The 27,304-nt window shown below is 45.1% G+C and overlaps 1 protein-coding gene across 2 annotated transcripts in view; it reads left to right on the top strand.

Moving 5' to 3' along the window:
• The window catches only part of INO80D (INO80 complex subunit D), a 41,906-nt gene extending 15,019 nt beyond the window's left edge, over positions 1-26,887 (top strand). The window contains exons 2-11 of one of the 2 annotated variants that reach the window (XM_082230306.1): positions 811-885; positions 1,017-1,263; positions 4,252-4,997; positions 7,948-8,056; positions 10,654-10,881; positions 10,980-11,083; positions 14,033-14,166; positions 16,388-16,605; positions 18,528-18,685; positions 23,252-26,887. In XM_082230306.1, the coding sequence (XP_082086432.1) occupies positions 1,046-1,263; positions 4,252-4,997; positions 7,948-8,056; positions 10,654-10,881; positions 10,980-11,083; positions 14,033-14,166; positions 16,388-16,605; positions 18,528-18,685; positions 23,252-24,423 (3,087 nt within the window). In that variant the 5' untranslated portion in view covers positions 811-885; positions 1,017-1,045 and the 3' untranslated portion in view covers positions 24,424-26,887. Of the gene's footprint in view, positions 1-810; positions 907-1,016; positions 1,264-4,251; positions 4,998-7,947; positions 8,057-10,653; positions 10,882-10,979; positions 11,084-14,032; positions 14,167-16,387; positions 16,606-18,527; positions 18,686-23,251 lie in introns of both variants that reach the window. The other variant, XM_082230305.1, reaches the window with a different exon arrangement.
• Positions 26,888-27,304: the final 417 nt, after the last annotated feature.

Genomic DNA, 27,304 nt, shown 5'->3' with positions numbered 1-27,304 from the left:
TATTTTACTAAATAATCATTACATTTAATCCAATCTTCCTGATACTCCTCCTCCTTCTGGTCGTGGACTCTTACGGTTAGGTCGGTTAGCTGCGAAAAATCCATCATCTTAATGTGCCATTCTTCTATTGTTGGTAATTCTTGGGTATTCCACTTTTTAACTAACAAAATACGAGCAGCAGTTGGTGGCATACAAAAATAATTTAACATCTTTCTTGGGCAATTCCAAACCTGTTATTCCAAGAAGAAAGGCCTCTGGTTTCTTTATAAATGTATATTTCAACATTTTTTTTCAATTCATTATAAATCTTTCCCCAGAAGTCTTTCACCTTGGGACAGGTCCACCACATATGATAAAAGATTCCTTCCTTTTCTTTACATATCCAACATAGATTATCACAATTATGATATATCTTTACTAATTTTACAACGTTGCTTTTCCAGAAGGTTTAGCAAAGGGTGTTGGGATTTGCTTACCCCCATTTTGCATATGATGCCAGCTTTCTGCCATGATTTGGCGCTAAAGTGGCTGGAGCTAAAACAGTTCTAAAACTTGCAGTGTACCTAGAAGAGAGGACATCAGTGAACGCTTTTCCATACGTTGCTGGTAGAATTCACCATAGTAAATTCTTCAGAAAATGGAGATAATATCCTTAGAGATAATCCTGTGCAAAGAGTATTTCACATTCAAATTGTTAAGTTGGTGTTCCAGCTGATGATTTTTCTGGGGAGATCAAATTGATTCATTTGCGCTCTGTGAGCAGTTTCATACATTTTCATTAACACAATTTCTCTGTGTTATTCCTCTTAGACAATCTGCTTCATCTTGACTCGTCATCATTCCAGGATAGTGGTGTCTGCGGGGCTCTTTGCTGACATTGACATGGTAGAGAAGATTTAAAATTGGGTAACTGGTCCTCTTCAGATAGATTAGAACTAAAACTTTTATCTTCTTTGTTGACTTTGAAACTCGTTTTTAACTTTTTGTTGTTTTGGCGGTGGTGGGTCTTGTTTCAGCTGATGTTCACAAGGAAAAGAGTCACGTGATGTATGAAGGCAAACACATACACTTTTCTGAGGTTGACAATAAGCCGTTGTGCTCGTACAGCCCCAAACTGTGCAAGCAGAGGCGACTTAACGGCTACGCCTTCTGTATCAGGCACGTTCTGGAGGATAAGACTGCTCCCTTCAAGCAATGTGAATATGTGGCCAAGTACAATAGCCAACGCTGCACCAACCCCATCCCCAAATCTGAGGACCGTAGGTAAGTAATGGGTGCACAGTTTTGAAAACAGCAGCGACAATCTCAGTGGTGGCCTCAAGCATGGTTTGGAGACACATGATAGAAGCTTCCCAGGTCAACATCTGGTCAACAGGTTGAATGGGAGACCACTTGGATCCTCCCTCACTGCCTCATTTTATCACTTTGGGTGGCGTATAATTAAGTTGCTGTGTGTGCAGAATAAGGTCCACTCTCACAGTGAGACTTTCCCCCTCTCTCCCTCCCCCCAATCTTTGGAGCATTGAGAAAAAGCCAGAATAGTTTTAAGGGATGCGTTGGGGAATAAGGGGGAAGGGGAGTCCCATTGCATATGCAGACCCTGTACATATATGTTGAAATCCACCCCCTGTTTCTAAATTATCCTTCACCCTATGATCCCAGCCAATCAGGGATCACATGCGAATTTGATAACGTCGTGCTGTGCCATAATCGGATATGCTTACATGGCAACGTCACTGAGGGCAATTGACCATATTGTTCTTGCTAAGGAGGATGGAAAGGAATATGTCCCTTGTTGCTAAGACAACTAGATCAGGGCACTTCAGTGTTTGGTGTGCCGGATGCGAAAGTCGGCAAGTACCACATCTCCACTAGTTGTGCAGAAGAGAGAATTAAGTGTTCTTTGAAGTGCTTGGATATTACCTGATGAAATCTTTAAAAACAGGGCCTCTCTGTAGAGCAGGCATAGGCAAACTCGGTCCTCCATATGTTTTGGGACTACAACTCCCATCATCCCTAGCTAACAGGACCAGTGGTCAGGGATGATGGGAGTTGTAGTCCCAAAAACATATGGAGGGCCGAGTTTGGGGATGCCTGCTGTAGAGTATCTATGGGGTGAAACTATAGCGCAGCCCTTCATATCTCATTGCCCCTCATGAATAGGAGCAGAATAAAGTATGCAGACTGAGGCAATATTTGCCCAGTTGTTCCATTTGCATAACTTGTGAGGCAGAGTACCACAAGTTTTGACAGTGAGCCAACATTAATAAAAGTGACTTCGGAAATCACTGGAGAAACGCTGTCTGCTGAGCACACAGTAGTTTCTGTAGACACCCGGCAGCAGTTCTTCTAATATGACATTGCAGGTTGCCAAAATGAAGGAATTTTGCTCCCAAGTAGAATTCCAGCCTTGCCTTCCTAGGGTTGTATCCAGGTGTGGCCCTCTAGTGATGGAAGTGCTCTCTGGTCCCATGAATAAAATGGGAGGCAATGATTTTCACTGTTTCCTCTTTTATCCAGCAGCCCTCTGTGCCGCCACCTATGCAGTTCCAAAGCAGCCCCCCCCCCCGCTATATTTTTCTGTTCAGATTATTCTTTAGTTAGCAGCCAATACTTTGGGCTTTGAATTAGCATAATTTGCCAGTTTTTCTGGGGAGGCTGATGCGATAGGCAGTAGGAATGCTTTGTTGTGGCTCACAAGATGAAGTGTATAACTTTCTAACATGCGTGTTTTGGGAAGGCAAGGGAAGTTAACTAGGTGTGAAGCATCATGTCACAACATTGGAAAATGGAGGACAGCAAGAAGAAAGCAGCGTAAGCGTATCAGTTTAACACATTAAAGAAGCAGACTGTGGACTTATTCATAACTGGAGGTGTATAAAAAGACGGTGTTTTTCCCTTCAGAGTTATTTTTCCTTAAGATTTGTGATTGAAGCGGGGGCTTCCTACTCAAAAGGATTCAAAGGATTTTGAAAAGGATTCAAAAGAAACACAGTATTAAAGAAATGAATTATATCTGTAAGCCAGAACCCTAAATTCTGAAATTGGGAAATCTGAATTCTGCAAGTCCCCAGTTAGCGTCAGTATTAAGCTGTTTTTAATATTGAACTTTAAATTGCACTTTCTGCTGAAAATTGGAATGAGGTGAAGGCAATGTGTAATCTGTTCATTTATTCAAAAAGATTTATATACCGCTTAATTGACCCCAATCTCCAAGTGGTGTGCTTAAAACAATATAAAACGCATATTTAAACTACCAATAAAATAAAATGTTAAAAATAAATTGACGTAAAATGTATTGAAGCATATATAAAATCAGCATTTTTCTCAAGGAATATGCACATAAAAATTACATATTAAAAATATGTTTGGGGGCATGCTTGCCTAACCAAAAAAAGTTTTTAGTGGGTGCTGAAAGCAGCACAGCTAATATACTGGCCTAATATTAATGTGTTTCCCCATTAAGTGTTCCACAGTGATGATTATAACAACAATCCACCCTCCATCCAAGGCTGGCTGGAGTGTACAGGTTATCTACTTTTTATCTTCTCAATAGCTGTGTGTGGAAGCTTAGACTGAAAGAGGGTAGCCCATAGACACCCAGTGAGTTTCATAGCTGAGTGAGGATTTAAACCCTGGTCTTCCTGTCCCCAAGTCCAATATTTCCAGGTTTAAAATTGTTTGCCTCAAGCCAAAGAACATATTCCCTCTTTGCTCTTTGACTTCTCGAAGAAAAAAACCACCCACTCTTGTTCTTTGTTAAACCATTTTCTATCACTTGGGCTACTAATAAAATTTCTGCTTTGCATCCTTTTCAAGCATAAGATTGAAGTGTTAGGGATGCAAGCTTTTCACAGAAACATGTAGAACCTAACACAGTTATTTTTATTAGGGTAAGAAAAGAGATCGCCTTGAAAGCTATCTGCTGTGCTTTTATGTCACAGTTTTTCCATATATGGACTCCCTTGAAATGCAGACTGTAATTCTGCAAATGTTCTGATGTGCAGTTCAATTGGAAGTACATTGTATCTATAGTTATAATATAGCTAATATGCAATTCAAATAATATCTTTATTTTTGAAAGTTTATAATTGGCTATGAGATATTCATTTAAACGTTCTCGATTGAGGTTTCTCACAAAAAATATACTTATGCCATTTAAACTACTTTCTCATGAATTCTAGTTTCTAGTTTCACCATGCTTAAGAGCTGACGAGGAGGAAATAATTCTGATGGTCTTGCTTCTCAAAGGTACTGCAACAGTCACCTGCAGGTACTTGGCTTTTTACCGAAAAAGGAGAGGAAGAAAAAGAATGACCCCGTCGAGGAGGTAAAAGTTCGGCACCAGATGGATTCTGTGGCCTTCAGCCTGACAGTTCCTCCACTGGCCTTGAAGATGCCCAATGGACTAGACGGGATGTCCCTCTCTCCACCGGGTGCCCGGCTTCCTCTCCACTACTTGGAAGCAGAACTGGAAGACCCCTTTGCTTTCAACGAGGAAGATGAAGATCTCAAGAAAGGGGCAACGGTGAAGAAGAAGCTGCAGAGCAAATTAGCCCAGAACCGGCAGCGCCAGAGAGAAACAGAGATTCTGAAAGTTCGGCAAGAGCACTTTAGCCCTCTTCCTGCACCTTTGCAGCAGCAGCAGCAGCAGCAGCACTCCCATCTCTCGCCATTACCAACTTCTCTAAAGCCAGCAGGGCTACAGCAGGGCTTAGTCTGCAAGTCACCTCAACCTCAGAACACCAGCCTACCAGTGCAGGGAGTGGCTCCCACCACGTACACTATAGCACAAGCCAGGCAGCTGCCTAACAAAAGACCGCTGCCTCCCCTGCACCCTACTAGGGCTCCTGGCCCAGACCCGCCCGGGGTGGACAGGATCCTTATGAAAGCCACAGCCTTCTCTCCGCACTCATCCTGTATGAGCCGGCTACAGAGACTGGTGAAACTGTGCACTCAGAAACAGCAGCTGGATGCTGATCTGTTTCCGCATTTAGGTAAGTGGAGAATTAACGGTACCCGACGTTTTGATCATTCGGTCCAGTAAATTTGCCATAGATTGGTAACAGTGCGCAAGTCAAGTACTTGAGTAAACTGTATCCTTGCAAGTGTGTGCTTTATAATGCAGAGGGGCAAACTAGGCCATGGGCAGGTGTTTCTGCATCCTGCCCCATAGCTAAGTCCCGTAAAATTCAGCTAGTTGCTACTACTAAAATCACATAATTTGCCATTTTGTTTTCAAGGCAATTATAAGCACACACAAAAAGGGAGCATGGCTATAAGTCTAGAGGACCAGTTCTAGCTTTTGTCATGTACATAAACCAGGAATTTAGGCTATTCAGATTGTTGCTATGGTACAGGCATTGATGGCTAGGCAATCTGAAGTAGCAGAAAGTGTACAGTGGTGCTCCGCAAGACGAATGCCTCGCAAGACGGAAAACTCGCTAGACGAAAGAGTTTTCCGTTTTGGAGGTGCTTTGCAAAACGAATCTCCTATGGGCTTGCTTTGCAAGACGAAAATGTCTTGCGAGTTCCTGCGGGGTTCCCCCCCCCTTTTCTAAGCCGCTAAGCCGCTTATCAGCTGATCCGATAAGCTGATAAGCCGCTAAAAGCCGCTAATAGCGCTAATCCTCTAATCCGTCAATGGGCTTGCTTCGCTAGACGAAGAGAATCACGGAACGGATTCTTTTGTCTTGCGAGGCACCACTGTAATGGCAATTATGGATATATAGCAGAGCCTAGGACTAGCTGATCAGAAGGTCGGCGGTTCAAATCCCCGCAACGGCGTGAGCTCCCGTTGCTCGGTCCCTGCTCCTGCCTACCTAGCAGTTCGAAAGCACTGCAAAGTGCAAGTAGATAAATAGGTACCACTCCTGCGGGAAGGTAAACGGCGTTTCCGTGTGCTGCTCTGGTTCGCCAGAAGCGGCTTAGTCATGCTGGCCACATGACCCGGAAGCTGTATGCCGGCTGCCTCGGCCAATAAAGCAAGATGAGCACCGTAACCGCAGAGTCGGCCACAACTGGACCTAATGGTCAGGGGTCCCTTTACCTTTACCTTTAACTGACAAAAAGGGACGCGGGTGGCACTGTGGTCTAAACCACAGAGCCTAGGGCTTGCTGATCAGAAGGTTGGCGGTTCGAATCCCCGTGACAGGGTGAGCTCCCGTTGCTCGCTCCCTGCTCTTGCCAACCTAGCAGCTCGAAAGCACGTCAAAGTGCCAGTAGATAAATAGGTACCACTCTGGTGGGAAGGTAAACAGCGTTTCTGTGCACTGCTCTGGTTCGCCAGAAGTGGCTTAGTCATGCTGGCCGCATGACCTGGAAGCTGTACGCCGGCTCCCTCGGCCAGTAAAGCGAGATGAGCACCGCAACCCCAGAGTCGTCCGCGACTGGACCTAACGATCAGGGGTCCCTTTACCTAACTGACAAAAAACGATGAAGCAACAATGTGTTGCCTTCTTCCTTATACGGACCCTTCCATCCAGATTATCTTCATATGCTTCGCTGTTCACTGACCAAGGCCAGAAATTAGCCTAGAGCACATTACTCTTTTCCACCTCAGATGTGGACCTTTGATCCCCATGCCCCACAGTAGCTGAGTATGCCTGTGGCTAGTAAGCCTGACCACAGAAGACCAGGACTTGGTGCCAGGGGAAGAAGGGGCATAGCTAGCCTTGCAGGGCAGTTGTGATTATGAATCATAGGGCTGGAAGGGACCACAAGGCTTATCTATCCCACCCCCCTGCAATGCAGGGATCTCAGCTAAAGCATCCAAGACAGATGTCCATCCAACCTCTGCATAAAAACCTCCAAGGAAGGATAGTCCACAACCTCCCGAGGGAGACACCTAAACATTAGGAAGAACTTCCACCTAAACATTAGGAAGAACTTCCTGACAGTAAGAGCTGTTCGACAGTGGAATTTGCTGCCAAGGAGTGTGGTGGAGTCTCTTTCTTTGGAGGTCTTTAAGCAGAGGCTTGACAACCATATGTCAGGAGTGCTCTGATGGTGTTTCCTGCTTGGCAGGGGGTTGGACTCGATGGCCCTTGTGGTCTCTTCCAACTCTATGATTCTATGAGACCATTCCACTGTTGAACAGCTCTTACCGCCAGAAAGTTCTTCCTGATGTTTAGTCGGAATCTCTTTTCTTGTAACTTGAATCCATGGGTTCAGGTCTTACCCTCCAGAGCAGGAGAAAACAAGCTTGCTACATCTTCCATGTGACAGCCATTTAGGCATTTGTGAGAAAAACAACCCTACATGTGGCCATATAACCTTGACGGGGTGGGGTGAGATGGCAGCTGTTTGGGAAACTTCCATACGCGTGGTTCACCTCTTTTTGTTCTAATAATAATAATAATAATAATAATAATAATAATAATAATAATAATTTATTATTTATACCCCGCCCATCTGGCTGGGTTTCCCCAGCCACTCTGGGCGGCTTCCAAAAGAATATTAAAATACTGCGATACATCAAACATTAAAAGCTTCCCTAAACAGGGCTGCCTTCAGATGTCTTCTAAAAGTCTGGTAGTTGTTGTTCTCTTTGACATCTGGTGGGAGGGCGTTCCACAGGGCGGGCGCCACTACCGAGAAGGCCCTCTGCCTGGTTCCCTGTAACTTGGCTTCTCGCAGTGAGGGAACCGCCAGAAGGCCCTTGGAGCTGGACCTCAGTGTCCGGGCTGAACAATGGGGGTGGAGACGCTCCTTCAGGTATACTGGACCGAAGCCGTTTAGGGCTTTAAAGGTCAACACCAGCACTTTGAATTGTGCTCGGAAACGTACTGGGAGCCAATGTAGGTCTTTCACGACCGGTGTTATATGGTAATTCATACACTTATAATGAGGTTCCCGTTTATGATGAGGCCCTCTGTTGTGCTATCACAACAGTGCTTTTTATTTGGCTAAAAATACAAATGTTCACTTCCTTCCTTGCTTTTCCAGGGTTGGACTGGTCAGAAGACAGTGGAGAAGAATTGGAAGAACTGGAACAAGCCTCGCCATACCAGGTTGCATGGTCTATTCGGGAAGCCCTCAGATATGACAGGAATGAGTAAGTGCATACAATTCAGAACAGAAGACTGAGTAATTAAGTGCAGAATATGAAATAAAACAGAGATCAGGCTGTTTTTTAAACTGTTACCTGTAGGTGAGGGTAGGTACAGTGGAAGAGGGTATTCAGAGAAACTTGGGTTTGTATCCCCAAAACTTTCTGTCTGTAAGCAGGATGGAGGTCTACTTGTGCCACTTGACTTCACCGTCCTCCCCTGAAACCCTCCAAAATCTTCTCTGGAACTCTGGGAGCTCTCTGGCTCAGGTTTTGGGGGTACACAGTGGGTTGCAGGTGAGATGAGAGGGTGGTGAAGCCCCGTGGCATAAGAGGAAGTTCATTGAATTTTTACTCCAAACATTTTAGAAATGGCTGGTGGACTTTGTCCGTTGAACCTGAAAAAAAGATATGTATAATGTAGAAACAGAGGCCGGAATCAGAATAACAAAACTTGATCAATGATCTTGTCCTCACTGGAGGTGTTTGCTTTTCCTATCTCAAAAGCATCATTTTTTTTTTAATAATAATATCTATTGAGAAAAGAATTTTTAAAATTACAAAGAAAAAAAACACAAAATTACAGAAAAAAACAAAAACAGAAGAAAAATAAAAAATAAAACCATCATTTTCAAATTCTCCACTTTTCATTACCTTCTTTCCATGACCACCTCCTCCTCCCATCTCTTGTATCTTGATTAATAAATGTCACAGCAAATCCTTTCCATAATTCATAGTATTCTGTCATTACATTACCTTGCTCTATTTTCATCTTATCTTATAAAAAACCTTAAAACTTAAACTTATTTTTACCAGCTTCCTATAACCATTACCTTTTTACCTAATTCTTTAAACATTTTTACAAGAGCCAAATAATTTCCTTTCAACATTTTTCCAACGTTCATCAATTTTATAAAACATTCCTAATGATAAAAAAAGAAATAAAGACAATCCAATCTTCTTCCAGCGTCCCCTCCCCCCGGTCCCGGGATTGTCAGTCCTTTTTATCCCATTAGCCTAGCACATTAACCTGGTGATCCGAGGCCTTCAAATCACTTCTATGTCCCTTCCGCGGCTCTTCTTCATGTTTTCTTTCTTCTTCATATTTTCCTCGTGGGAACTCCAGCTTGGTAGTGTTTTTGACCCTTTTCAACAAATCAGCCCCTTTCTCATAGTCCAGACTAGACTCCATGTGGTGTTTTAAAACATGTTTCAAATTGCCTCCAAAATTGGAAGTCCCAACAGCTCCAAACCTCTGACGGCCCATTGTGAGATTCAGAAAGTCCAAACATCCCTGGATAGGGGGGTCAATCCAACCCCCCATTTCCAGCCAAACCTTGTCTCTCCAAATCTGGTTTTTTCGAAGTTCATTTGTCAAATCCAAAGGCTCATTTCCCTGCTGGACCAAAAGTCCCTCCATCCCTGGCGCCCAAGATTCAGCAAGGTCCTCTTCTTTCAGTTGTTCTGTCATGGCATGCTGCTGTTTTGGTTCCTGGGTGGGCAAAAGCATCATTTTATAGTCCATTTCTAGGAGCAGCTGCCATGGCAAAGAAACAGAGGATTGGTCACAAGAACTGCTGTGTTGCATGGTATCACAACTTGTGGTACAGTGGTACCTCGGGTTAAATACTTAATTCGTTCCGGAGGTCTGTTCTTAACCTGAAACTGTTCTTAACCTGAAGAACCACTATAGCTTGGGGCCTCCTGCTGCTGCCGTGCCACCAGAGCACAATTTCTGTTCTCATCCTGAAGCAAAGTTCTTAACCTGAAGCACTATTTCTGGGTTAGTGGAGTCTGTAAACTGAAGCGTATGTAACCCGAGGTACCACTGTATTTCACTAGTATGGCCATTGCACCACAACAACAGTTTGTTCATAGTGGGTGAGGAGTACTGTTTCATTTATTTTCTATATTTCCCATCAGTTCTGTAATTCTTAATTTACAATAATTACAATTTTATAGTGACAATAAAAAAAACATAAGTGCTTAGATCCTATTCTCCCATCAGCAGAACTTTGTTTACAGGATGCTCCTGCTGGTGTGAGGAAGAGGGAGTCAATTTTCTTCCCCTTGACTCCCTCCCCCTGAGAATTTGCACCAGAGGGAGGGGAAACCCTTTAGAAAAGCATGAAAAGTGGTTCTCAAGCTGCAGGGGAAAGGGGGAGCTGAGCCCTTCCATATATGGAGTGACAACTCCGGATCCAAGCCAAAATTAATTACAAAGTCAGTAAAACACCCCAGTTAAATCATGAAGGGCAGAAGCAGCAACAAAATCAGACGGTAAAACTTTTCAAATAGTAGAGAAAATAGAAATACATTAGCATGGACTCTAGTGTCGGCTAGATTGTCAGAGGGGATGTTTTCATAAAAGGGGTGTCGCAGCCTTCTCCCTAGTTGCCAGCCAATGTGTGTGTGGGGAAACCATCCAAAAAATGAATGCAGAGCTCAGGGAGGTTGACGTGGAAACTGACATTTCTTCAGGTACTCGGGACTTGCGCTGTACAGACAAGATAGCAGTAGTGCAAGTTTGCGGAATGATGACGTTGGGTTTTGAGTGCCAGCCACTTCATCACCTGCTTTTCCCTCCCCACGCAATCTCACAGGCCAGATGATGACGCTGACGCCAGCGGCAGGAGCTCCCGCATTTCCCAACTTTGCACTTACTTTCAGCAGAAATACAAGCACCTCTGCCGCCTGGAGCGGGCAGAATCTCGCCAGAGGAAATGCCAACATACATTCCGGAAAGCCTTGCTGCGGGCAGCCAGCCGAGAGCCGGAGTGCGCTGGGCAGCTGCTACGAGAGCTCCGAAGAGCTTCGTGTACTCGGAACAGGTGAGGGACCACACACACCTGGCAGTACGGCACGCACATTATATCCCAGCCTTCTCTGTTTTTTGGTGCTAATCTTCTTGGGTGTCCTTTTCTTTCAGCACAAGCCAAGTGAAGCAGAGGGACGTGTCACCATGTAGAGGGACAACAAAGGGCGAACCATGCACCAACAAGGCTCTTCCGTTCACTAAACATTGTTTTCAACGTATCTTTTTCACTGTGTTCCTGTTCCTGTTGTGGGCTAAAAACGTAGTACAGTCATACCTTGGTTGTTGAACGTAATCCGTTCTGGGAGTCCGTTCGACTCCTGGAACGGTTCGAAAACCAAGGCACAGCTTCCGATTGGCTGCAGGAGCTTCCTGCACTCAAATTGGAAGCCGTGGAAGCCATGTCCAGCTTCCAAAAAATGTTCACAAACCGGAACACTCGCTTCCGGGTTTTATGGCGTTTGGGAGCCAAAACGTCAGAGTACAATGTGTTTGACAACCAAGGTACGACTGTAATTAATTATGGCCATCTCCCATTTCCAACGAGTATTTCTGGGGGCGCTCCTGCTAGCTTCTTGGCCTGGTGCTTCTTTTCAAGCTAGCAACTTATGGGGAGAGACTTGGTAATTCCATTCTTAAGCCTGTGCAGTTGTGTCAGCTCTGAAGCAGCAGAGAGACCCTGAAACAAAGGTAGAATCCAGGGGCCTAGCCAGCCTTTGAATCTGTCCTCACTTCGAATCCCTGGCATCAGGTCAGAATTGTTTGATTAGGGCTATGGTAGACCTTCAGGGTGGAGGAACAAGCAGCTTTCTAGAAATGTCCCTGTACTGGACACATGCACCTGGCATTGCCCTGTGTGAGGTTGGTTTGTCAGTTTCTGCAGAAAGTCTGAATTATCATACAGCTTAAATTGCTATAAAGGTTTCAGCAGGGTGTGAAATCTGCACTGTGAGGTAGTACAATGACCTAGAATGAATAAGATGAAAGACCTATAATTCTGCAGTATCGACAGAAGAGGCAGAGATCAGGGAAAATGAAAGTCCTTATGTTAGAAACCCTTACAATGAGCAAGAGTACGTGAAATTGCAGGAGGAAAGAAAGGAAAGTTTCCAAATGCTGCAAGCTCGGAATTTTAATGAGTTTTCTCTTTCCCACTCCTCCCTCAACTTCAAAATTCACTTATATCTCTTGCAGCTTCCCCCCCCCGCCCCTTCCTAATTGCAACTTTAGCCTTAATTTTAAGGTTCCTCCAAGGCATTGAGGAAGAACTGAGAATTATAAAGGGATCAATGAAAGGACTTTTGTAGATACGACAAGCGCAGAGCGTTTGAAAGAAAAGTGCCATGCAGAATATTGACTATGCTTTCAAGTGCTGGTCTTGGTATGGCTGTTTGCAGACTAGAGTTGGCGAGTTATGTGAGTTAGTCCACTGACATATCTTATCTTGCAGCCTCTGTGGCAGTGGCGTAGCGTGGGGGATGCAGGGGGGGCCGGCCGCACCGGGCGCAACATCTGTGGGTTAGGGTTAGGGGGCGCAAATCCACGGGTTAGGGGGTGCAAATCCACGGATTAGGGGGCACAAATCCACAGGTTAGGGGGTGCAAATTACTTGCCTTGTCCCGGGTGCTGACAACCCACGCTACGCCACTGCTCTGTGGGATTGGACACCACAAAAGGCCACTGAGCTCACAGGCAGGAAGCTCCATTTGTAATGAGCCAGCACTGCCACAAGGAGGCAGCGTAGGCCCTTGCTTGAGCTGCCATAGAGATAATTCACCAGTGCATCTCTCCTAAATCACTGCCCCGTGTTTATCCCACTAAAGAGTCCCTAGGTATGATGCTCCCTGTATACCTGCAATAATGATCATTCCCTTGATCACATTGGCTCCATTCAGGTGTTGCTCTCATAAAGCCATGCCTTTAGTTCCACACTCGACATCGTATATTCTTTCTCCCAGTTGTGCTTGGTTGTGTGAGAAGGAAAAACAATGCAGAAGTTTCTGTTCATGGTGAGTAGAGGTTTCTCCATGTTCAGGACACCTGATTGTGCTGCTGAGCAGAACATGCAGAACCCCTACGTGGAAGCAGGAACTTGTGCATTGGTCTTCCTCATCACAAAGTTGCAGTCAGCTGTTGAAATAAAAATTTGCAGTACCAGAGGTAGGGCCGAAAGCTCAGCCTTGCTCTCCACTCTCCCCACTCCTGCCCTGTGTGAGTGACTAGGGCTGTGACTGCTTCTTAAAGAGTTGAAGGAGAACCAGGAACCTTGTAGCTTCTGCTGGACTACAGTGGCCACCATCCCTGAACACTGGCCATTCTAGAATTTCAACAATGTAAGGCTGTAGGTGCCCAACTAATGCCTTCAGTCAGCCTTTCTCAACATAGGGTCTACAGATGTTATTGGACTAGCTAGGTATGATGGGAGTTGTAGTCCAACAACATCTGGGGACCCAAGGTTGAGAAAGGCTGCCTTAAGCAGAATTTTAAGCGTGTCCCTCAATGGCGGGAACGATGGTGGTGAATAAATACAGGGAGAAAGCAAGTGAAGTGGCTATCTCAGGAAATTGCATCATGTAAACTTGCATGATGACGGAAAATGCCTACTGCTGATTTAGGGAGGGGAGGAATAGATGAGAGAGAGACTAAAAATGCATTGAGTTTATATATCTCTTCTGAACAAAATAATTTTGAATCAGGATTCACTGTATTGACTTCCTCTGTGCGTCATCTGTCAAAAAGGCAGGAAGATGACAGAAATGGATGACAGAAATCCTCTTTTTAATATTTGTTGTATGGATTCTCATTAGTTGGTTAGAAAGCAAATCTATTGATTGCATTGTCCCAAAAATCACAGTATTGATTAAGAATCTCCAGGAAACAAGACACACAAACTCATTAGCAAAATAGCTGCTTCCATAAACCCATCTTAATAAATTATAAAATCATTAGTAATTCTGCTTGATGGCAGTTGTGTGTGTGTTTGCTTGCTTTTAACTGTTGACTTCGCATCTTCTGTAGCTGCAGCATGAATGACATTTAAGGAATTGCTCCAAAGTGAGATATTAGTTGGGAATAGAATTCAAGGTTCGGTATCTTACTCTCTCTCTGTAAATCATGCAGTCTCCTGCCCCTCTTTGTGTGTTATTCCTGACTACAGAGAAACCCAGATATCCTCTTGAATCGGTCCCAGCAGCTTTTCTCAAGCTGCACAGCCAAGTTTGCAGACGGACAGCAATGCTCTGTGCCAGTTTTTGACATTACGCACCAGACCCCCCTGTGTGAAGAACACGCCAAAAAAATGGTAAGTATATTTGCTAGTCAGAATACTTGAAGAACAGCGGCAGCAGTATTTCCAGCAAGCCGGGGAATGACATCAGCATGCAGCTTTCGCTTCTGGCCCCTTCAGAAAGCTGTAAGGTGAGCTCTGATGATAACCAAAGAAAAATGCTGTATCAGCAGCCTTTCTTTGACTGAACTCATCTAAAGGATTATTGGGAAATGTTTCAAAGATCCTCCTTCGCTCATCCTATGCAAGCTTATGCGGAACAGAGTCTCCCTGAATTTAGCAGTCCCAGTTAAGGGTGCATAGGATCTCATTTAATAATGATGTCTGTCCTCTTTTGTGACTCTGTCATGTCTGCCGTGAGAACACAGAGAGACTGTTGGCGGTATCCAACTAATTTGTTCCACCAGCACAAGGCTTTCAGCTTGCACTGTGGAACTTCTTCCCACCCCCTCCCTAAATCTTCATTCCTGATTCTGGGTAGCCCCCAGGCGGATTCAGGGAGTACACAGTGGGAGAAGACTGGGTAGGGGGAGTTCTGTTGCACAAGCAGAAATCCTTGCACTGATGGATGAAGTTAGTTGGGATACCTCTCATAGGCTTATAGGTTATTCTCCTGGAATGCCTTGTCAAGGTGGAAATGCGAGCATTTCAGTTTGTTCACACAGTTTATTTTTGCCAGTTGCATCGGTCAGTGAAACGGAAGCTCTCCTCATTTTAACTCCTTTCCCCAGACAATCTCCAAACCGCCTCACAAAGGTTTGAACATTACCTCTCCCCTTTGCTAGGCACAAGGGTCATACACCATAGCCCTCAAGCTAATAGCTGGCATCTGAATTTAGCTCATTCCCAGATGACTCACATTTTGTCATCAGACAGTTTCTTACTGGCACAAAGCTCAGTTTTTTGGCTGCCCTAAACTACGTGTGGGGATCTAGCCTGTGGGCTAAATTCAACCCATGGAAGCTCCCCGTCATACCCACTGTGTTTCCTCCTTGCCTCTGCGCACCATCAATAGGAGATTTTCAAGCCTAAATGCAACATGGGGCATTTTCATGGAGGTCCAGTTGGCTCTAACGGGGGGCTTTTCATATCTAACTTTGGCAAGGTGCGGGGGAAGGTTAGGGTGTGTGTGTGTTTGTGTATTGTGGGTCCCTCCCCACCAATATGCTCTACCCACACTCACTTTCATTTTTGTCCTGCCCATGGAAGCTTGGCCACAGGGAATACAGCCCTTGGGAGCCACCCCGATGTAATCCACTTTGAAGATCCATCCCTTTTAATTATAGCACCTTGTGAAACCTTGCAATATCAAGATGGCAAACGCCATCTACAAAAAATTACATTATCTGAAGGTTGTTAACTCATTTGGAAGTACCGTATTTTTCGCCTCATAGAGCGCACCTAGTTTTTTTTGGGGGGGGGAATAAAGAATTCCCCCCCCCAGGCGCGGGGCTGGGGCGGGGGAAGCCCGAGCTTCCCCTGACCCCAGCCCCCAGAACAGGCTGCTATCCGCAAGCCTAGGGAGCCCGGTGGGAAGTCGCGCCAGGCTCCCACGGCTTGCGGAGAGCTGCCCGAAGCCCGGGGCGCACTACTCAGCGTGCCCCAGGCTTCGGGATGCAGGCAGCTCTCTGCAAGCCTTGGGAGACCGGCTCCCAAGACTTGCGGATAGCTTCCTGAAGCCTGGAGAGCGAGAGGGGTTGGTGCGCACCGACCCCTCTCCCTCTCCAGGCTTCAGCGAAAGCCTGCATTCGCCCCATAGGACGCACACACATTTCCCCTTCATTTTTGGAGGGGAAAAAGTGCGTCCTATAGGGCGAAAAATACCGTAATACCTTCTCTGTATTTTGCATTTGTGTGTGTAGTTCTGTGATTCCTGGTGACATGGCATTGTGATGCTCCAAGCCGTTTTCAAAGAGAAGTAATTGACCATTTCTCACCTTGAACTCTGATGAACATTCTTTCTGATTCAGTGCCGTCCTAAACTTCCTGAAGGCCGCATGTTAAGCTCTTATGATTTGAATTTGGAAATAGTTTGGTCTGAATGTGTTTTGGATTCTTTCCCGCCAGTGGTACAAAAGGCAGTACGGTTTGCTTAGCATCGTGGTTCCCTTTTCAAGGTGTCAGGCGTTGTCTGTTCCGACTTGCATGCCATAGAGATGTTCACACTTTGGAATGGCAAGGAAAGAAAAGTGCTTTTCAGTTCAGTGTTGGTGTTTTCCATTCTCGTTCTAAAAAGGATAACTTCTTGAGAGGAGACAGCTCCCGCAAAGTCCAGCACCAGCAGCAGAGGAAACCCAGGAAAAAAACAAAGCCACCTGCTCTTACCAAAAAACACAAGAAAAAGAGAAGGCGAGGGCCACGACGTCCCCAAAAACCGATTCCTCCTGCTGTGCCCCAAGGAAACCTCAGTATGCCCACCAGCGTCTCACTGCCAATGGAGATCTCCCATTTACGGTCAGAGCCCAGCTATGATTAATTTTCTAAGTTGACATCGTAGTGTTGGAAAAGAATAGGCCAAGTAAATGAGTATTGGTCCAGATTCAGCTTAATAGTTGTGCTAGCAACCCCCCCCCCTGGCAGAACAGCACATGGTGGTGAGGAGAGGGCATATAATTCTGTCTGGCAAGCAAAAACACTTGCGCTGATAGAACAATTGCCTTAGCTCAAATTCCAGCCATAGTCTACGCTACCTGTATGAGGAATAGGAAAACCAACTCCGATGTTCTGTACACACATGCTTGAAAACAAGTCCTCTTGAGGACAGTGGGTCTTACATGGCACATAATCCTATGAACATTTACTCTCACACAAGTGCTGGGTTATGGCTGGCGGCAGAGAGGGGGAAAGGTTGCGCGCACTCATTCTGCACTCGCAGAGTGATCTCTTGTTTGTTTTCCAATTTGCTCTGCCTTGCTGCCTGGCCAGGTCCCCAGGGGGCATTTATCATGCCAACTTGTAGACATTTTTGGCCAGTCTTTATGGCATGACGTAATATACTCTGCTACTGATGTAATGCCGCTTTTCATGCATTAGAGCTCTCTTCTACCTTAATCAATTGACATACCAAGTAAGAAGACTTTTGCTCCAGAATGGTGCATTTTTTACAGCCCTTAACTGTCTCAGATGATTGAAAAAGCGAAAAATAAGTGACTGATTCACATCTTTCCAGAAGAGTCTGTAGAACAAATTAGTGTGAAAGAACTCGGCTTAATGGCTGCTTTCTAGTGCTTTAATAAGCCAGTCTAAATAGTAACTGAGCTGGAAGAGCTTTATGCAAGTCACACTTCTCCACAAACTATGGTTTGAAGGAAGATTGTTTAAAAGTGGGTCTCGCGGACTTTTAATGCAGGGGAAAACTATATCCTGGGTTTCAATATTGGAGATAACAATTAATTCTTACGATCAAGAGATGTGTGTATGCATTTTCTAGGTCAACTCCCAGAACCCTGGGTCAGGCATCCTCCTTATATAATAATAATTTATTATTTATACCCCGCCCATCTGGCTGAGTCTCCCCAGCCACTCTGGGCGGCTTCCAATCAAGTGTTAAAAACAATACAGCATTAAATATTAAAAACTTCCCTAAACAGGGCTGCCTTCAGATGTCTTTTAAAAAGAAGATAGCTGCTTATTTCCTTCACATCTGAAGGGAGGGCGTTCCACAGGGTGGGCACCACTACCGAGAAGGCCCTCTGCCTGGTTCCCTGTAAACTCACTTCTCGCAATGAGGGAACCGCCTTGGAACCAATACTACCACTAAGACCATTGGGGCCCTGGGATGGAGCTATGCTTTCAGAGCAATGCAGACATTTCAAGGATCTGAGTTAGGGAATCCCAGCAGATCATCACTTGCTGCTCATATTTTAGCCAAAAGTGGATAAAGCAGGGGGGAGGAATCCCTGCTGCCTGGGCTCCCTGTCTTCCAAAGAACATTGAGGATTGGAAGCATGCAACTTGTTTTAAGTTTCAAGGCATGTTTAAGCCCCTCTTGGAAATCACATTTGTGCAGTGATTTCTACTGTCATAGTATAGCCATTACCCAGCACTGCGTGAGAGCCAACATTCATAGGATTGTGTGCCATGCGTATTCTTGCACCAGCAGGAATATCTCATACCATCTTTTGTGCACCTGCAGAGGTAGAAAAGAGACAGGGCTGTATATAAATCTTAGTTGTAGCCATACCAGATCCTGCAGTAGCATTATCTATGGCAGCTCCAACGGCTCCATACATTCAGAGTTGAGTTTGGTGAGGGAACAGTTTAAAAAACAAAAAAGGGGGTGGGGTGGAGAAAGGGCATATGCATCCCAGAATAGATCAGAGCCCAGCACGTGCCAGACCAAAGGGCGGGGGTGACTGTCTTCTCTGTTTCTGTAGGAGTCCTTCCACACCGGAGCTGAGTACAGATGAGCTGCCAGATGACATCGCCAATGAAATCACAGACATTCCACACGACCTCGAATTGAATCAGGAGGACTTCTCTGACGTCCTGCCACGGCTGCCGGATGACTTGCAAGACTTTGATTTCTTTGAAGGTACCTTCTCTCTCGATTAAACACAAAACTCAGTGCTGTGGCAGGAAATGGCAACATTTTTGACATTCATTTTATTTTTATTTTTTTTAAATGTACAATTAAGGAAAATGCCGAAACGTGCAAGGATGAAAAACGATGGTTCAGATTTCTAGTCAAACTGTCAGCCAGGATTCTACGTGACCATTTTGTTGTTGTTGTTTAGTCGTTTAGTTGTGTCCGACTCTTCGTGACCCCATGGACCAGAGCACGCCAGGCACTTCTGTCCTCCACTGCCTCCCGCAGTTTGATCAAACTCATGCTGGTAGCTTCAAGAACACCATCCAACCATCTCATTCTCTGTCGTCCCCTTCTCCTTGTGCCCTCCATCTTTCCCAACATCAGGGTCTTTTCCAGGGAGTCTTCTCTTCTCATGAGGTGGCCAAAGTATTGGAGCCTCAGCTTCACGATCTGTCCTTCCAGTGAGCGCTCAGGGCTGATTTCCTTCAGAATGGAGAGGTTTGATCTTCTTGCAGTCCATGGGACTCTCAAGAGTCTCCTCCAGCACCATAATTCAAAAGCATCAATTCTTCGGCGATCAGCCTTCTTTATGGTCCAGCTCTCACTTCCATACATCACTACTGGGAAAACCATGGCTTTTACTATACGGACCTTTGTTGGCAAGGTGATGTCTCTGCTTTTTAAGATGTTGTCTAGGTTTGCCATCGCCTTTCTCCCAAGGAGCAGGCGTCTTTTAATTTCGTGACTGCTGTCACCATCTGCACTGATCATGGAGCCCAAGAAAGTAAAATCTCTCACTGCCTCCATTTCTTCCCCTTCTATTTGCCAGGAGGTGATGGGCCCAGTGGCCATGATCTTCGTTTTTTTGATGTTGAGCTTCAGACCATATTTTGCACTCTCCTCTTTCACCCTCATTAAAAGGTTCTTTAATTCCTCCTCACTTTCTGCCATCAAGGTTGTGTCATCTGCATATCTGAGGTTGTTGATATTTCTTCCGGCAATCTTAATTCCGGCTTGGGATTCATCCAGCCCAGCCTTTCGCATGATGAATTCTGCATATAAGTTAAATAAGCAGGGAGACAATATACAGCCTTGCCGTACTCCTTTCCCAATTTGGAACCAATCAGTTGTTCCATATCCAGTTCTAACTGTAGCTTCTTGTCCCACATAGAGATTTCTCAGGAGACAGATGATGTGATCAGGCACTCCCATTTCTTTAAGAACTTGCCATAGTTTGCTGTGGTCAACACAGTCAAAGGCTTTTGCATAGTCAATGAAGCAGAAGTAGATGTCTTTCTGGAACTCTCTAGCTTTCTCCATTATCCAGCGCATGTTTGCAATTTGACCATTTTAGGTGTGTCCAAATGACACGTGATTGCCAACATGTAGGTCCTTTTGGATCCGGCAGAGGGAAGGGCATAGTTATGCACATTCGGGAACTGAGAATGGAACCCCTGTGCGAAATGGTCTTTGCCTGTACAATGGTACCTCGGGTTATATACGCTTCAGGTTACATACGCTTCAGGTTACAGACTCCGTTAACCCAGAAATCATGCTTCAGGTTAAGAACTTTGCTTCAGGATGAGAACAGAAATCGGCACAGCAGGAGGCCCCATTAGCTAAAGTGGTGCTTCAGGTTAAGAACAGTTTCAGGTTAAGTACGGACCTCCGGAACGAATTAAGTACTTAACCCGAGGTATCACTGTACGTTGTATTTCTGAATGTCAAGCAGATACTTTTCTTGTTTCAATTGCTTCAATTCTATTTTGCAGAGAACTCAAAGGTGTGCAATTATTGCACGATCATATACCCTTAACGCTTTTCTATTCCATAGAGCCATTTGTGGAAAGGATTTTTTTTTTTTAGTACATAAATGTAAATACTGTGTAGCTTTCAGTTTTATGTTTGTTTAAGCACCAGAATTTGAACTTGGTGATTATTTTTTGTATTTGTGGGGGAATTTTAAATGTTGTGAATTCGAAGAGACTTAAAAAAAAATGTTTAAAGGGCAACCCCCCCAAAAAAACTACAGCCTCCTAAGCAGTTATGACAAGGTTAACCACAGGTTGTATCCAACACTGCGTGGGCGGAGTTCTGCTCATGCAATGGGAATTCTTGCTCCTCTCTGAACCCTAAAATCTGCTCTGGAGGGTCCCCCAACCCCGTGAAGCAGAATTTGAGGGCCTACAGGGAGAGCAGGGGGAAGTTTTGTTCTGCAAGTGGAACGACAGTGTTGGATACAACCCAGTGTACTGAAAAGGATTACAAGCTTGCTATTAGGAAGGGCAGCTTTTGAAGGAGGAGAGCACAACTATCTAATTATACTAACTTTTAAAAGACGAAGCTTCCTACATTATGAACTGAACAATCCAGGAGTGTTTGTCCATGTTGCTCCACTGCCTAAAAACAGAACAATTCCACGCTGCGTTACTCAGATATCTGAACAACAGTCTTTTATCTTGGTATTTTCCTCCCTTGCCCACTTTCTGAACTAAGGTGGGGGTGACTAAGGACAGGGACTTTTTAGCTGCAATGCCCTGTCTTTGCAAATCTAGAGGCTCCTTGTGTTTTCTTTTTCTCCCATTACTTCAATACCATCCCATTTTCATTTTACAAGCCCGTTTTAACCATCAGTTAATACAATTTTAACACGCTCTTTTTTAATCCTTCTGTGTATTTTATTGAGGGTTTTCATTGCATGTTTTTATTTTTTCCTTATCAGGTGCCCTGAAGGGCATTGTTGGAAGAGCAGGATATAAATATACTACATAAATAAATAAAAGCAGTTCAGAGACAAATGCAGGCAGTGTACAATTCCAGAAACAGCTGAGCATCTCCACCTCTCTCTGACCCATTTATGAATAATAAGAAAAAATCTTTCCCAATCTGGAAATATCTTATATGAGCAGTCCAGTATCATTTTTAATCTTTTGCTGGAAGCTGCCCAGAGTGGCTGGGGAAACCCAACCAGATGGGCGGGGTATAAATAAAATATTATTATTATTATTATTATTATTATTATTATTATTATTATTATATTGCAGCATAAGGATTTTTCCTCTTTCATTACACATCACATATCATTCCACTGTGGTCAGCGAAGTTAATAGGACTGGGGCTAGAAGTTGAAGTGAGCCCAACAGATGTAGGTCCAAACCACAAAATCCATGTAAATTGAACTTCCGATGTATAGATTGTGAGATTATGGCTTACTCACACTGGGGTGTTTGTGTGCCTGCATCCTTACAGAAGCATGTCAAACCAGCGTGCAGTTGTTGGTTGGCGTGCAGTGCCAGTTGTTAAACTTCACACAAACATTTGCTTAGAGCTGTTGCTGGCTTTTACTATGGCTCCTTTATTTATGTCTTTGATCGTTATCTTAGCTCTGTCCATGTACGGCCATCCTTTATCACGGCCTATACTATAGTATGTAGGTAAGTCTCTGTATACCGTGCCCCTCAGCATTTAAAAATCCAACAGAGTCTCAGGATACCAAATTCTCCAGTAGATAGCGTATTACATATTTTTTGCAATGATCCCATGGAAGAAACATAGCCCTGACAAATAATGTTCCAATGTATGTTGCTTGTTTTTATCTGTTGCATTTTCAGTTAAAAGAATGTCATCTCCTCTAAAACAAAATGATTCTCTGAAGATCTTAATGTCAATTGAGAGGGGAGAGCTTTCTTCTTTGTATTAAACCCACTTAAGCTTCCTTTCTGAACTGTGGTAGGCCTTGCCTGTCAGTAATAAAGTTTTCTGACCAGGGGCTTGCATGTGCACCGCTCAGTTTTATTTTGTTTTATGCATTTGATGACTTGCAGCACGCCGTGGCGGAAACAGAGCCTGCTGTTAAGGCAAAATGAAGTGGTATGAAAGTTCTGCCTTGGCAGCTCTTTCACACATGCAAGTTGCCACTTGGTGCTGTAGTCATCAAGTAATCAACCTGTCTGCGTGAACATGGCCTTGTTTGGTAGACATACACTCCAGCCACCCTATGACATGTAGGTTTATGCTAACAGGCTGGTAACACTTCCAATGGGCTGGAAATAAATTCATGCACTCACATATAAAGTTAATTAAAAAAATGAACAGCTAAAGGTCAAACTAGGGCACACAGGTGGTGTTGTGGGTTAAACCACAGAGCCTAGGACTTGCCGATCAGAAGGTCGGCGGTTCGAATCCCCTCGACAGGGTGAGCTCCCGTTGTTCGGTCCCTGCTCCTGCCAACCTAGCAGTTCGAAAGCACGTCAAAGTGCAAGTAGATAAATCGGTACCTCTCCGGCGGGAAGGTAAACGGCGTTTCTGTGCGCTGCTCTGGTTCACCAGAAGCAGCTTAGTCATGCTGGCCACATGACTCGGAAGCTGTACGCCGGCTCCCTTGGCCATTAAAGCAAGATGAGTGCCGCAACCCCAGAGTCGGTCACGACTGGACCTAAGGGTCAGGGGTCCCTTTACCTTTACCTTTAAAGGTCAAACTGGATGTTATACTAGCCATTGCATGAATTGTGGAAGAATGCACCTAAGAGAGGTATGCCAACTGCTTAACATATCTTTAATTTAACGCAGGTAAAAATGGAGACCTCCTCCCTACGACCGAAGAGGCAGAGGAGCTGGAACGGGCCTTGCAGGCTGTGACTTCTCTTGAGTGCCTGAGTACTATAGGAGTGCTCACACAGACAGATGGCGTGCCGGTTCAAGAACTATCGGACAGAGGCATAGGGGTGTTCTCCACGGGTGCTGAAACTTCAGGAATTCAGTCCTTGAGCCGGGAAGTCAACGCGGATCTAGGTGAGCTGCTGAATGGGCGTATAGTGCATGACGAGAATTTCTCTAGCCTGGACCTGGATGATAGCTTGCTCCGCTCTGCTACCTTATCCAACCCACCTACGCCCCTGGCAGGGCAGATTCAGGGGCAATTCTCTGCCCCAGCCAACGTTGGCCTTACTTCTGCCACTCTGATCAGTCAGAGTGGGCTTGGGGAGAGAGCCTTCCCCGGACAATTTCAAGGACTTCACGATGGCAGCCATGCCTCCCAGAGGCCACACCCTGCCCAGCTGCTAAGCAAGGCAGACGACCTAATCACCTCACGACAGCAATACAGCAGTGACCATTCACACTCCTCACCCCATGGAAGCCATTACGACAGCGAGCATGTGCCGTCGCCCTACAGTGACCATATCACGTCCCCTCATGGCGCCTCCTACTCTGGCGAGAACTTGGCAGCTACCTTCTCCGCAGAGATGCCCATCATAGCACAACATCTGCTCCCTTCGCAGCTGGAGGTGCCGCTCGGTGGCGTGGTGAACCCCAGAACTCACTGGGGGAGCCTCCCCGTCAGCCTGGGCGACCCTTCTCCGTTCAGCAACCTGCTCGGTGCCGACGGACACCTGCTCTCCACCTCCCTGTCCACGCCACCCAGCACGTCGCACTCAGAGACCACGCAGCCTGCCTTTGCCACCGTCACCCCCAACAGCTCCAGCGCGCTCCCGGGGTTGCCGCAGACCAGTTTCAGCGGCATGGGCCCTGGGTCCTCTGAACTCATGGCCTCCACCTCCCCAAAGCAACAGCTCCCTCAGTTCAGCGCCGCCTTTGGCCACCAGCTGAGCTCCCACAGCGGCATCCCCAAGGACCTGCAGCCAAGCCACAGCTCCATAGCGCCTCCCACAGGCTTCACAGTAACAGGTGCCACAGCTACTAGTACCAATAACGCATCTGCTCCCTTCACCAGCTCCAGCTGAGCTCGTCTGTCTGCAAAATTCAGGCAGTTGGGGGGACCTTACGTTCCCTCTCACCCCACCCTGGCCCACTTCTCTTTTCCTGATTTTTGTCATCTCCTTTTTAAAGACTTCGTTTAAATTTAAAACAAAAAGAGGGGGCAAAAAGTCCTGATTCAGTGCAGACCAGGGTTTTCCCATTGCTCTGCTCTGCTCTCTTGATCTTACGTGCTGGTTTCTGTATTGGTGCTCATTTACCCCTTTCAGATTTTGTTATACTTAGCCAGCTAAATATCCCAGATAAAAGAATACAGCACAGGTCCCGGATGTAACTGACCATAGATGAGGAATCTGTGACCCTCTAGTGTTGCTGCGCTCGAGTTCCCATAGTCCTTGACCACTGGCCATCCCACCTGCTGCTGGTGCAAATTGGGAGGAGTCCCAGCGACTCTGGAGGGCCGCAGACTCCCTAGTCCTGCCTTGGACTGATAAATGAGAAGTTAGATACAATGGACTCTAGACCCAAAAGTGAGATGATACCTCAAATATAACTAAGGCTCAAATCAGAGTATCTAGTCCCGTGAGCATCTGGGCAAGAGGTGAGGAGCTGATTTATTTCAAAGAATGCAAATGGCATGAAAGGGGGATGATCATTTTGATTTGGTAACTGGGCACTGCAGACTTAAACCAACACCATAGTTCAATTGTTAATTCTGTCAGCTTAACACTGGGCTCTTAACCTCCTCTGTGAGTGCAGGGGTTTGTGTGTGTATTTGTGTGCGTGTGCGTGTATTTGATGGGTAAATGACAGGTTGTTTCCCTCCCTTTCTTTCCTGTTCTGAAAGACCACCTTGAAACCAGCGACCGTTCATACTGCAAGCTAATTTGGTTTTTGAAGTTGGGTTGGATGGGAGAAAGGATGAATTTGTAGGACATGAGATTGTACTTGTTGGTTCAGAGTATCTATGACGGTGGGGAGTTTTAAATAAAATATATATATCATTGGTATGTAGAACAGAAAGCAGAACTGAGTACTGTAATTAATTGCAATGGTGTACCTGCTCAGATAAAACATATGCTAATTCCTAAAGCTGATTTTTACAGTAGTGTTGTTGGGTTGGCATTTTCCAATGGAACATTACTTTTAACACAGCCAAGTCTCAGCCGAAACTGGCAGAATAGTGTCATGGGCCCCTTTCCCCACTCGAACCAATGTGAGACCAGAACTGCTGAGTGATCTTACAAAGTTGTAGCCGTCTCCAGATACTTGATGCTTCTGGGGATTCCTACAGCAGCCGTGAGCCCTTACGGTGCTCCGTAATACTTTGGGAATATTTAGATATTTTTAGAAATCTAAGAGTGAGGTCTGGGAAGAAAGAACAGGCATGCTAAACAACACATGCTACTGAAGTTAATAGAAAAAAAAAGAAAGGTGCTGGCGTTCTCCTATCTCTAATCAGTGGTCTTGCTAATAAATACATTTTCAAAGTCAGAGATTCTACTGTTATCACTTCATGCCCCCTGAAGATCCACAGCAATCAAACTGTAAGGAGTTTGTCAGAATAAGGACTGCTTCCCCCACAAAAAGTTCTTTATCAAGCAAAGCTACAAGGTCTCTGCTGCTCCCCCCCCCCCTTAAGCAGGGCTTGTAGCTGTGCTGATTCTCAAAAGAAAAGTAGATTATGCGATTTATTTCTCATGGAGTCCAGTTCTGCTCAGTGGAGGCCAATCCTTGCAATCATTTCTTGTTTTCTGGAGTAGACATGGACGGAACGACCATCTACTCCTAAGAGCAGGGCTTTGTTATATTTTATGGTAAGAGGTTTGGACTGTACATAATTCCATCTACTTTTTATAATATATTTAAAAAGATACGAAGAGAGAAGAAGGCACACTCTAGTAGAGTATTTTAATTGGGCTTCTATGGGGTATGAAGAGGGAGCTCAACTTTCTCTTTGTGACTGAAGCAGTTGTTTCCTGTCTAGCTTTTCTATTCCGCTTTCAAATGGTGCTCAAGTGAGAATCTGGTACAGGCATCTCCTTCTCCCAGACCTTTGGGCAGGGGAGGGTTCCAGGAATTGCCTGTCTGAATCCCATAAATTTGAACTATTGCCTTCTTTTAAAAAGCTGTGCTTATTATTTTGAGAGGATCAGGGAGTTTGCCCCTGGAAATAAAAGTACATGTTGCTGGAAGACATTTTTATGCTTTTTAACCTTGTGAAATCCCTCCCTGCATTTGAAATTGAACTGTATAATAAACATCTAAGTGTGTTCCAAATTATATTTGTAATGTATCTGTTTTAAGCCAGTTAACGAGATGAAGGGAAGCCTTTTCTTTATTCTACTTTAGTGCACAATGTATTGTGAAATGATTTCCCCCCTCCAAAAAACCCCCTGGCTTTTGGGCTAAATAGGAGAGGGGGGGGGAAAGCCCCGTTCAGTTCCCTCTGTTTGTTTCCAATCAAATTGAACAAGTGATTAGCTCCAACAGGAAAGTAAATTGGTTTGGCAAACTACAAAACTCCTCTTTATAAGTATCATTTGGTACTATATTATTCCAGTACCTGAAAATACGGCAGAATGATTGGGATCTGAAGACTGGTGTCTTCTGGGCGTGTGCAAGGGCTTTTCAGCCTCCCCATGCCTGTTGCAGCCTCTTAAAGTTTGGGGGACCTTCCGAGACCACATTCCACGCAGTTTGAGGGGTTGCTGCCAGAAGGCAAAATGCACAGGCTGGGAGTGCAAAACAGACCAGTTGCAAAATTTGCAGCAAACCTTTCTGCTCCTTCTCAGTGATGTTCACAGCCTGTCTTTAAAAAGAAGCCAGCGTGGTTCTTGCTCACATTCAGGGCAAAGTCCTGCATGCATAACTTAACACAAAGACGCCAGCCTTCTCCATGTGACA

Source organism: Podarcis vaucheri, assembly GCF_965113315.1.
Source record: "Podarcis vaucheri genome assembly, chromosome: 1".
In the NCBI taxonomy this organism is placed as follows: domain Eukaryota; kingdom Metazoa; phylum Chordata; class Lepidosauria; order Squamata; family Lacertidae; genus Podarcis; species Podarcis vaucheri.
This window is presented reverse-complemented; position numbering and strand designations above follow the sequence as displayed.